Below are 13,198 nucleotides of genomic sequence, written 5' to 3'. Positions count from 1 at the left end.
TGTGTGTGTGTGTGTCTGTGTCTGTATATATGTGTGTGTGTGTGTGTGTGTGTGTGTGTGTGTGTGTGTGTGTGTGTGTGTGTGTGTGTGTGTGTGTGTGTGTGTGTGGTAGACTGACTATTGTCCCCATTACAGTTTGTTCTAGAAAGGGACTTAATACCTTCAGATTGGCCCATATGCATTACGGCACGGTACAGTCTGTCCTCTTTCTGTGATCTTGTCACTTAGGGCTATTATTACTGTTGCAGTCGATTAAGATGTACTGCAAACTGGGGTAGATACTGCACCATCATGTGGTTTAGTGCAGCATGCAGAACTGGCTAACAGGTCTCTTAGCTGTCCTTTGAGGCCTGAAAGCTGGATGCATGCTTGATCATCATGTGTTACGCCTGTCATTCATGCCTGCACAGACTGTAGCTTCCTATACTTGGCCGGAACCTTTACTTGGCTTCAAAGCGCGGGTCCTGTGCTCTGCCAGCATGAAAGCAGCTGTGCCACTGATGAAGCCACATCAAAATTGCATACTTGATTTGGTCCAATGGTCATATTTCTGAGGAGTGAGTTTAAAGTCCCCATGAAACAGCTAGCAGAATGCTATTTGGATTCCACACATGTATATGTTTCCTGTAAAAACAGGAAGCAAGGGAGGGACTTGTCGTGGATATTGATTGGTGTTTACAGTAACCAATAGTGCTGAATGTGCATTACGGTCGACCCATTAGGTAGTAAGCTAATGTTAGCAACATACGTTAGCAACGTTAAGCAACATTAGTAACGTTATCTAGCAAGCTAATGTTGAACATTTGTTCAATTTAGTTAAAGAGGCTGAGTGCTAGCTTAGTTACAATGTGCTGTAAATGTCATTCTAGATTCTAGAAAGCATTTCATTGGATGCAAAATGAGTGCTAGCTTAGTTACAATGTGCTGTAAATTATCATTCTAGAAAGCATTTCATTGAATGCAAAATTAGTAGATACGCCCCTGTGTGCAGGATGACTCATAATTATTTTTTTATTGTTTTCCAGGAAATTACAAATTCTATAGAGATATGTGATAAAAGAATAAACATATTTTGATTTCATGGGGCCTTTAGCAGACTCCTCCAACTCTGCTACCCACACATCTGTCTTTCGTGGAATGACATAATTTTGACTTGATTATATATATATATTGTAACTATATTTATTGTAGGGCAAATATAACTGAGAGGGCATACATACCCTCATCTTGCACCTTATCTTATCTTTATTACGGATCACCGTAATTAGTCATCACCGCAGCAACAACTAGTCTTCCTGGGGTCCACACACAACAAAAGAAGTACATACATAACATTATAGTAGCATACATTAAAAAATATATTCCAATATTCTTACATATAGAAAGTATTCCAAATAGCATTACAGTACACAAACAGAGTATCAGATCACAGAAAATACAATAAAAGGGATTAAACTCTCACAGTCATATCTTTACAGTGTAAACTACAGTATCTGTGTTTTTCTTTAATGTAAACTAATTTATTTTTCTTTCAATGCTCTTTTCAAATTATTTTTAAAACGTATCTTACTGGTTATCTGAGTAAGATGTACTGGCAGTTTATTCCAATATGACATGGCTCTATATAACACAATTTTCTTTGCTGCATTGGTTTTTGGTAGTAGCAGTGTGAACGTTTCCCTACACGCATGCCTAGTACCATACTTGTGTCGATCATGTGTACATGTTAGCTGTGAATACAAACAGATAGGTTCTCTTGAGATATATATATTATTCCTCATGAACAAGATCAGGCTGCAATCCAGTCTGTCTTCCACCTTCAACCACAACAGATTGTACACTCATATTTGCAATTACATAATTTCGCCAGAAGCTTTTCCCAAGAAGAGGGTTTTTTGGCCCCTGAGGCCAAACGGGGCTGATTTGGGGGTGGTCATTATCAACTTGTGATGGCCCAAGTTATGGGATAACTGGAAATAATAATGAAAAAAAGGTAGCAAAAAACATCCTGAGGGGTGGACCTGGCTCCCGGCCTATTAGTATGCATCCCCTCCACACTGTTTCTCCCCTCTACGACGAGCTAGTCAAGATGAGAAGCTCGTTCAGCCACAGACTCATCCCCCCCCGACACTCAACTAACCGCCTCGGACAGTCCTTCATACCAGCGGCCATCAGGCTCCACAACAGTGGGCAGCGACTAGCAGCCTCCAGGCCCCACAACAGGGGGCAGCGACAGCGACTGCTACCAGACATTGACCTGGGACTTATAGGAACCCAAGGGGGACAAAGTAGACTACCCTGGTACTTTGATTAATGTATACTCAGTAGATAGTAAATTATTATAACACTACCTCTTGCATACTGCACCTCATGTGACACTGTGAATAATGTGAATATTCCTCAGCTAGTCAGATAGTAAATTATATTGACCATATTGATCAAATTGTTTACACTGCCTGTGTTGTCTTTTACTACCTGTATACTGTGTTGTTTTACTACCTGTACCCCTCCCCCCCTCCCCCCCATGCTGCTATGATGCCTGAATTTCCCCAAGGGGATCAATAAAGGAATATCTTATCTTATCTTATCTTATTGAGCAGTTCAGGGCCAGACGGGCCGCTCTGTTCTGAGTGAGCTGGGTCTTATTGAGCTCTTGTCTTGAGGCATTAGACCAGACAGCTGGACAGTAATCAAGGTGAGTAAGAACTAATGACTGTATCACTTGCTTCAATATCAGATCGGTTAGAAAATACCTACACCTTCTGATAATTGAAATACCTCTGCTCATTTTGGCAACCACATTGTTGGTGTGAGTTGACCATGAGAGTGTTCCATCAAGTGTGACACCCAATAGCTTTGCCTCTCTAACTTCCTCAATAACTGTTCCGTCTAAATATATACTTAGCTTCACATCTTTTCTTGGATCCCAATATTAGGCTCTTGGTTTTTGAGATGTTTAACTTCAGCCTGTTTTCAGACACCCAAGTGGACACTAAGTTAAATTATCTCTGAAGGACTTCATTAAGCTCTTCTGTCTTGTCTGATGATGCATACATTGTAGTATCATCGGTGTACATAGTCATACATGTATTTTCTAATACCCATGGCAAATCTTTTCTAAAAATGGCGTAGAAGAGGGGCCGCAGGCAGCTTCCGTGTGGAATTCCACACTGTAGGGATTTAAAGTTGGACAGGGTACCAATAAACACAACACATTGCTGTCTATTACATATATAGCTTTTTATCCAGTTAACAGCTGCAGTTCTGAATCCATATGCAGTTAGTTTGATGAGCAGCAACTTGTGATCTATGAGGTCAAAAGCTGCACTGAAATCTAGTAGTACAGTACCCACCATTCACTTCCTGTCAATTTGTTGTAGCCAGTCATCTGTTAATTGTGTTAAAGCTGTACATGTAGAATAACCCTCCTTATATGCATGTTGGAATTGAGAATTGATACTGTTTTCTGAGAGGTAATGCTGAATCTGTTTAAAAACAACACCTTCCATGATTTTGCTTAAAACTGGTAGACTATTTGCTCCATTAACACTTTGGTTGCCTAAGGTTAAATTAATGATATACCATAGATTGCCAGCGCTATTTGTCTATGGAGAAAGTCCCCTTCTTTGCAGGGCTATAACTTTTTAAATTCTATTGCTACATTGCCATTATTAGGGCCCATTCAAAGTCCTATATGTATTGTTCATTGTGTAGCAACGTTAAACTTTTTCATTCACATATTCATAGTAAAGTATGGTCTAATGTATAAGTATGTTTTCATCTCTTTCTGCAGCTTTCTCCAGAACGTGATATATAGCCCCAAATGCATTATATTGATGATGAAATACAGTTTGATGGCAATCAGCGCGATATAAAAAATTCCAACTAGACGTACTTCTAGAAGTTACTACACGTCATCTGATGTTGACCGGATGGGCGAGGGGGCGTTTATAATTCCGTGGGCAGCGTTATACCAATCATCTAATGTGGGTCAAATGTTGATAATATCAGTTATTATCGAAGACGGTAACGTTACACGCTGAAACTCACCCCAGTCTCCGCGCGCCGTTGGGCGATCATCGTCGAGTAGAAATTTTATCATTATGGGATATATTATTACCCGGTCCATCTCCAGCTTGTATAATGGTATATACGTCCAAATCATGTTGTTTATCGAGTTATTGGCAATCGATCGCTATGTAGTGTGACGAGCTAGAGTGCCGGAACCTATCCCGAGTGGCCGGAAGCAATACGGACATCTAGCACAACCTCTACTGCGCTTCCTGTTAAGCGGTTGCGCGATCGGCCACCAGATGGCGCTCCTGAACCGCCAGAGAGCTCAGTGGGTCCTGCTGGTGAATCTCAGGCCAGCGGAGGGACATTATGAATCCGATCGCAGATTTTTGAAATATTGATATAAAGACGACGTACAGCGTCCCCCGGCAACTTTAGCATGGCCAGCAAAGACGTCTAAAGACGGGTCCCGGCACCCAAAGTGTTAAAAGGCTGTTTAGCATATTTTGGAAGTGGAGTGACCTTAGCTATCTTCCACATTTGAGGAAAAACACCCTCACTTAGACATAGATAAAAAATATGACACAGTGGCTTTGCTACAATTCTGGCTGCCAGCTGGACCAGTTTACCATCTAAGTTATCATGGCCACAAGGCTTATCACACTGTATGGACAAGAGAAGCTTTTCCATTTGCTCTAGATTTATATCCATAAAATCAAAAATAAATAAATTGACCTATTTACACTGCCTACTTGCCCATCTGTGCATGCTCAGAGTTAATTATATTGTTATATTGTTTATACTGCCTATTTGTATTCAAATGTATCTTTTTACTTCTCCACTGTACTATAATTTTATGACCCTGATGTAAACAAGATGAAAGTCTTTCTCTGGTCTGCATCCCCGTAACAATTGTTTTTTTTATACTTACATTTTTATTTCCAGTTTTTTGCTTTACAAACAAAACATCCACATACAATAATACAATTGGCGGTCAAAATTATAAACGACAGTACAATAGAATTCGATAGATAAGAACTAAAATATATAGCTGATATTAGAAAAATTTATATCGAAATCGAATGACAAGTTGACCTAAAATAAATTCACTAAAGGGGAAAAGGAAAAAACACAGCTAAACAAAAACAAAGAAAAGAGAGAAACAATAAATAAATACAAAAAAAAATACAAAAAAAGTGACATGGGTTCTTTGGTACCTTCATAGTTTATTTTCGTTTCGTTTTTTCTTCTTGTCTCCTTTTCACTCTCCTGTGATGTCGTTTCTTTTTTTCCTATACTCTTCCCACTTCTCCCATTTTGATTCAAACTTCTCGTCTTGTAGCCTCAGCCTATATGTGATTCTCTCCATTTCCTGTATCCCACCCACTATCTCTGTCCATTGTTCCCTCGTCGGTGCTTCTACTCTATACCACATTTTCGTCAGTGCTTTCTTGGCTGCTACTAGTAATATCTTAATCAAGTATATATCTTTCCCCTGCATTCCTTCCTGTGTTAAGTTCCCTAAATACAATACTTGTCCTGTCTGGGGTATTTCATATCCTACTATTTCATTTATTATCCCTCCTATCTCTTCCCAATAGTTCTTTATTATCTGACATCCCCAGAATATGTGTGTGTGGTTTGCTATTTCCTGTCCACATTTTCTCCAGCATGGTTTCTGTGTTGGTGTATAGTTGCCCTGTATTTCTGGTGTTATAAAAAATCGAATTATGTTTTTCCACCCAAACTCCCTCCATATCCTTGACCCTGTGGTTGTGTGTTGTATCTTACATATGTTATACCATTCTTCTTCTGTTATCTCAGTTTCTAATTCCTTCTCCCACTTTTCCTTTATATATTTGGTTGTGATGTCCTTGCTGTCCATTATTGCCCGATATAGTGCTGATATCCCCCCCCCTTCCTTCCTTCGTATGCTTTTACCATTATCTTAATTATCCCATTCTGATCTTTGTCTTTGTCTAGTTTTATTTCCTTGTTGTAGTAGTCCCTAATCTGTAAATATCTAAAGTGGTCGCTATTCTCTAGTCCGAATCTTTCTTTCAATTTTTGTAGAGTCTGGATCTCCCCTCCTTCTGTTATTGTACATATTGCTGTTATGCCCCCCCTCTCCCATCGTTTGAACCCATGATCTTCTTTCCCTGGTTTAAATTTGTTGTCGTGCGTTATCCATCTCAGTATCTTGGTTTCTTTTTCTAGCTTGTATTTCTTTACTATCTTGTTCCATATATTTATAGTGAATTTGGTAATTGGGTCTATTAGTTGTTCCTTTCTTCTGTATAGCTCCCTGTCTCCTATTAGTGCCTGCACTTTGAGTCCCTCATTTTTTGTTTCTATGTCTTTCCATTTGGCTTCATAGTTCTCGTTGCACCAACATGTTACTATTATCAGCTGTGCTGCGTAGTAGTAATCTTCTAAACTAGGTATTGCCATTCCTCCTTTCTCCTTTTGTAATTGTAGAGTCACATATCTTATCCTTGGCCTTTTCCCCCCCCATATGAATCTTGATATCTGTTTATTCCATTCCCTGAACTGTCTTTGTGGTATTAATATAGGTAGAGCCTGAAATAGGTATAGTAACCTTGGTAATATATTCATCTTTATAATTTCGATCCTTGAGCTAAAGTCTAGAGGCATTACTGTCCATCTTTCTAGGTCTTGTTTGATTTTCTGATTAATCTGTGTATAGTTTGCATCGTATAGTCCCTCCACCTCTCTTGTAATATTCACTCCTAGGTATCTGATCCTGTCCATATCCCATTTAATCTTGTATTTGTCTTTGATCTCTGTCGTTGGGGTGTAGTTCAATGTTAAGGTCTGTGTCTTTGTTACGTTAAGTCTATATCCTGAGTAATATCCATATTCTGTCAGTATGTCCATTAGTGTCGGGAAGCTTGTGTCTGGTTGTCTCATATATAATATCACATCATCTGCGAACAGTCCTAATTTATGTTCTGTTTATGAATTTCATATTCATATAGAATCAAATTCATATAGAATTTATGTTCTATATGAATTGAAAATGGGGGACCCTGATGGAAACAAGACAAACGTCTTTCTCAGGTCTGCATCCCCTTAACAATTGTATGTATTGAGCCGTACTGTATTGTACCCATTCTGCAATCTGTTAAATAAAGTTTTCATTCATTCATTCATTCCCCTTATCTCCACCCCTTTGATGTCCTTGGTCTGTCTAATTAGTTGAGCCAGTGGTTCGATGAATATATCGAAGAGCGTCGGCGAAAGACAACAGCCCTGTCTTGTAGCCCTCTCTAGTTTGATCCGGTTCATCAGGTTGCCATTTACTTTAATCCTTGCCGTTGGTTCTTGATATAATGCCCTAATTGTTTTCATCGCGTTTTTGTCTAGTCCAAATTTCTCTAATACTTTATATAGGAATATCCAGCTTACACTGTCGAATGCTTTTTCTGCATCCAGGCTAACTAGTACTGCACTTCCTCCTTCTTTTTGTATCTCCTCTACTATCTGCACTGTCTTTCTTATGTTGTCCTGTGTTTTTCTTCCTTTAATGAATCCGGTCTGGTCTTCGTCTATAATATCTGGCATAAATGTCTCAAATCTTTTGGCTATTATCGATGTATACATCTTGTAATCTACATTAAGTATGGACACTGGTCTGAAGCTACTACATAGTTCCTTATCCTTCCCTTCCTTTGGAATCGTAGTAATTATGGCTTCTTTCCATGAGGGTGGCATTGTTCCTTTTTTCATTGTGTGTCTAAATGCTGCCTCTAATATGGGCCTCAGTTCCTGTCTAAATGTTTTGTAAAATTCCGAAGGGAATCCGTCGCTACCTGGTGACTTATTGTTCTTTGCTTTACTGATCGCATTTCCCACTTCCTGTTCTGTTATCTCTGCATTTAATATTTTGTTCTGTTCCTTTCCTATCGATGGTAAATCTAATTTTTCTAAGAATGTCTCTATCTCTTCTTCTCCTGCCGCTTTCGGTTGTGTGTATAGTGTCTTATAGTATTCTACAAAAGTCTTCTCTATTTCAGCTGGTTCTCTTAGTAACCTGTTTGTGTTTGTGTCTCTTATTGTGTGTATTGTATTTAGTTTCTGTTGTATTCTGATTCGTCTAGCTAAGAGTCTGGTCGCTCTCGTTCCTCCTTCATAGTATGTCTGTTTCACATATCTAGCCTTTTTCTCAATTTCTTTTCAGATTTACTGTCAGATATGTTGCGCTGTGATCTGATATGTCTGTTACCCCTATTCTACAATCTTCTACTCTGTATCTGTCCCCTGTTGTCATGAGGAAGTAATCTATCCTTGAATATGTTGTGTGTGGATGTGAATAATGTGTGTATTCCCTGTCTAGTGTGTGTGTTTCTCTCCATATATCCGTGATTCCTAATTCTGTCATTTGTATTTTCATATATTTGCTAATGTGTGTTCTCCATCTCTTTGTGCTTGTCGTGTCCATGTCGTAATTCAATACTACGTTGAAGTCTCCTGTACAGATTAAAACCCCTTCCCCTTCCATTGCTATAATATCAAAGATTGTTTCAAATAGGTATTTCTCACTGTCTGGGGGTGCATATATATTCATTAATGTTACCATTTGGCCTTCCATTTTCCCCTTGGCCATTACATATCTCCCCTCTTTATCTCTCACTTCTTTAATCAATTCAAACTTCACTGCATTCTTAATCAATATAGCTACTCCTCTCCTAAGGTTCTGTTTAAAAGAACTATAAAACATATTCTCGTATCCGAATCTCTTCAGTTTTTCATGTTCTTGTTGTATTAGATGAGTTTCTTGTAGAAAAATAACCTGTGCCTCCTCTTTTCTAAGCTTCATCATCACCTTACTCCTTTTGATTGGATTATTCATTCCATTAACATTCAGCGACATCATCTTAATACTTTTAATTTGTGTCATCTTTCCATTCGAAATGATCTCCCGTTCTACCCATGTCACATAAAATAATATTTGTAGTTGTAGCCACTGCTAACTCTACTCGACTTACATTCAAAGAACTATAATAAACATTTACAACATTCACAAAGTTTGACAATTCCATGGTGTCAGAGGTATTTATTTTCTTTCCTCTATCCCCTGCTGGGGGGTGGGGAGAAAAGGCTCTCCTATTGAGAGGGCTCCCCCTAGTGGCTAAAAAATTGTATGTATTGAGCTGTACTGTACTGTACCCATTCTGCAATCTGTTAATACACTTTTCAATCAATCAATCAATCAAAACCTGTAATCATGTATTCTACTACCTGTGCCTCCCATCCCCCCTCCATCATGCTGCTATGATGCCTGCATTTCCCCAAGGGGATCAATAAAGGAATATCTTATCTTATCTTGAAATGGTCCTCCACGTTTCTCCTGCACGTTTCTCATACTGGTATGTTTGACTTTTCTTAGGTCTTAAAGGTGAGGCGTCTGATCTTAGGGAGACGATTGACCATAGGTCATTCCTTTCACTTCTATATATATATATATATATATATATATATATATATATATATATATACAACTATTTCCCAAAATGTTTCCTTGATCTGGATTGTTCTTCTTTTTTTAATCAACAGAGACAGGACCCGGCCGCCTGGGGACCAGCCTTTGCCGAGGCGTCCCGGGACGTTCTGAACATCCGTTACACACTCCTGCCCTACCTCTACACTCTGATGTTTGAGGCTCACAGCAAGGGAAGCACTGTGGTCAGACCACTGCTGCATGAGTAAGCACTCAAACACACACACACACACACACACACACACACACACACACACACACACACACACACACACACACACACACACACACACACACACACACACACACACACACACACACACACACACACACACACACACACACACACACACATGCACATACACACAATATAACATTTTGTTAACGTCATGGCTAAATTATTACATGCTATCATTTAATCCAATCATTTAATATCGGTGTGGACCTTTTATCATGCTTTTTCCATAATATCAGGTTAATAACTAGCATGATAAGATCATGTTACACTATATTGCCTCAAATTAATATGCAATATATTGCTCAGTGGTGGGTACAATGCTTTAGAACGGATTCAAAGTAGAACCTGATGATTTATCAACACACCATACCAGTGTGTTGATAAACCTACCTTAAATCTATCTCCAAACTAAAAAACAAGAGTGGGAGAGTTGTTTTCTAAGAAGCAACCATTTTGTTAGTATGACAAGGATATAATAATAATAACATGGTTTTGTATAGCGCCTTTCATAAAACCCAAGGTCGCTTTACGAAAAACAACAATAACAAACATGGTAGACACTCACACATACAACATTCAATGAGGTAGTTAGGGGTCAAAGGCCATGTTGAAGAGGTGAGTTTTGAGGAGTTTAAGGAATCCAGAGTTGGGGCGTTGCAGAGTTCTGCGGGGAGGGAGTTCCAGAGGGTGTGAGCTGCCACGCTGAAAGCTCTATCCCCAAAGGTCCACAGTCTGGTTCTGGGAATGGAGAGCTGACCAGTGTCCGAGGATCGTGGGGGTGGAGGAGGTCAGTGAGGTACTGAGGTGCCAGGGCATGGAGGGACTTGTAAGTGATCAGGAGGGTTTTGTAGATGATGCAGGATTTGATGGGGAGCCAGTGAAGGTGGATGAGGGTGATGTGCTGCCAGGGTTTGGTGTGGGTGAGAACCCTGGCAGCTGAGTTTTGAACATACTGGAGCCTGTCTCTGCAGTGGAATCGGAAAGTGATGGTCAGAGTCTGGAAATGTTTCTGAGGTGATAGAAGGCAGATTTGGTGACAGAACTGACGTGGCAAGAAAGGGTGGAGCCCAGGATGACGCCCAGGTTGCAGACCTTTGGGGAAGGGCAGATGGAGCAGCCGTCTACTGTATGTCCAGGGTGAGATCTACAGCCTTCCGGAGAAGGGACTTGGGTGCCACAACCATGAGCTCAGTTTTATTGTTGTTTAGTTTGAGGAGGTTAGATGACATCCAGGTTTTTATTTTGTGGAGGCAGTTGACAAGGGAGCGTGGGGGGAGCTGGGTGGATGGTTTGGTGGAGAGGTATAGTTGTGTGTCATTGGCGTAGCAGTGGAAACTGAGGCTGTGGCGGCGGATGATCTGACCAAGGGGAAGCATGTAGATGGTGAACAGGATTGGGCCAAGTAAAGAACCTTGGGGGATGCCTTGGTTGGCTGGGGCCGGGGTGGAACTGGAATCACAGATGGTGATGAACTGTGTCCGGGTGGTGAGGTAGGACCAGGAGAGTACTGAGCCAGTGATGCCAAGGTGGTTGGATAGGCGGTTGAGGAGGATGGAATGGGAAACTGTATCAAAGGCTGCAGAAAGGTTCATGAGGATGCGGATGCGGATGTGGCCAGAGTCAGCTGCAAGGAGGAGGTTGTTGGTAATTTTGAGGAGGGCTGTCTATGTGCTGTTCTGAAGCTGGATTGAAAAGGCTCATAGAGCTCATAGTTGGACATATGTTGATGGAGTTGGGCGGGCACTGCTCTTTCTAATATTTTACTAAGGAAAGGAAGGTTGGAGATCGGGCGGTAGTTATTTAAATCGTCTGGGCTTTTGAGTATGTGGTGTCTCCATTAGGCCTGTAGGCGGAGCTCTAACCTAGAGCATGGGTTACACCGGGCTGGATGTGGCCCCGGCGTGACACACCAGGTGGAGTGAATGACTGAGCAAGTTAGCTCTTGGTATGAACGTGAATAAAGACAGACGCTGGTACTAAAGCGTCCATACTCATTCTCATTACGACATAACATATTGGCGACGACGATGTCGATGTTGAACCTAAGTCAACCGGCACCTTTTCTTCAAAACGGCGGAGAGCCAGCCATTCCATTCAAGGCATGGATCCGCTCGTTCGAAAATTACCTACTAGCCATGTCCGAGAAGGAGCTACCTGACGCGCGCAAGCGTGCCCTGCTCGTCCATTGTTTGGGAGTGGAAGGACAGAGACTTTTCTATACAATGACTGTGGCAGATGATAAGTACGCCACAACTTTATCAGTTATTAGAAAGTTCTTTACACGGAAAGTTAATGTAGTGGCGGAGCGCTACCGTTTTCGTCAACGTAACCAACGCAATGGCGAGAGCACGGACCAGTACGTTGCCTCTCTAAAAAAGCTAGCTACAACTTGTGAGTTCGGGGAGATGGACGAGGAAATGATCCGGGACCAGCTGGTCGAAAAGACCAACTCAGCACGCATCAGGGAGCGGTTACTACTGGAAGTTCCACTGACACTGACCAAGGCTGTAATGATCGCTGCTCAGATTGAAACTGCGGTGTCTGAGGCAAAAGTCATGCTTCAGGGACAGTAGAGGCGGTCCAGTTTTCACGCTCGCGACAGTACAAGTCACAGCGGGGTAATTTTAATGCGTCACCGCAACCCTTGCCTACACAGTCTATGCAGGGTAAGACATGTTACAGAAGTGGCTCTCCTCAACACATCGCCAGCTTTGATGGATGCCCTGCTAGGGATGCACTGCGCAACACGTGTAAAAAGAAGGGACATTTTTCAAAAGTGTGTCGGGGTTCTAACAGAGTGGGTGAGGTAACCGAGTCTGAGATTGTACCTGAAGTGACTGTATTGTGCATGGTAGAGGGTGCACGTTCGGTTGAAAAGATAGTGTGTACAGTGCAGGTTAGCACAGATAAACGTGACGGTCAGGACATTGAGCTCATGCTAGATACAGGTTCAGCTGTGTCTATTTTGCCCAGAGCGAGTTACATGCAATTATTCCCTAATGCATCTCTTACAACACCAAAGCTAAGTCTAGTCAGCTACGGAGGTAATGCAATCCCCGTTCATGGATGCTTGAAGGCTAGTGTAGCTTTTGGTGACCGCTGCACTGATGCAGAAATTTACATTGTGCAGAATGGGTCTCCAGTGTTAGGGAGGGACCTGTTTACTGCGTTACAGATGCAGATACTAGATGGCAAGGTCACGTCAGCTCAGTGCAACCAGACAAATTCAGTTGCGACCAGTGTTGAGAAAAATACACTTGGGTGTGCAAAGGCATTCACACATAGGGTGAAAATACGTCCAGAAGTCAGACCTGTACAACAACCACTACGTAGGTTGCCATTCTCAGTTAGAGCAGCTGTATCCCAGGAGATAAAGAGACTGGTAGAGCAGGACATAATAGAGCCTGTAGAGGCATCTGAATGGA

At 41.3% G+C, this 13,198-nt stretch overlaps 1 protein-coding gene across 1 annotated transcript in view; it reads left to right on the top strand.

Moving 5' to 3' along the window:
* Positions 1-176: 176 nt before the first annotated feature.
* The window catches only part of LOC311224138 (sucrase-isomaltase, intestinal-like), a gene marked incomplete at both ends in the record, with an annotated part of 46,817 nt that continues 33,795 nt past the window's right edge, over positions 177-13,198 (top strand). The window contains 2 exons of the mRNA XM_084308995.1: positions 177-191; positions 9,592-9,740. Of these exons, the coding sequence (XP_084165121.1) occupies positions 177-191; positions 9,592-9,740 (164 nt within the window). The remainder of the gene's footprint in view (positions 192-9,591; positions 9,741-13,198) is intronic.

The sequence above is a fragment of the Notolepis coatsorum genome (assembly GCF_963971535.1).
Source record: "Notolepis coatsorum genome assembly, chromosome: 1".
Lineage (NCBI taxonomy): Eukaryota > Metazoa > Chordata > Actinopteri > Aulopiformes > Paralepididae > Notolepis > Notolepis coatsorum.
Note: the sequence above shows the minus strand (reverse complement) of the source record. Positions and strands in the feature narration are given on the sequence as shown.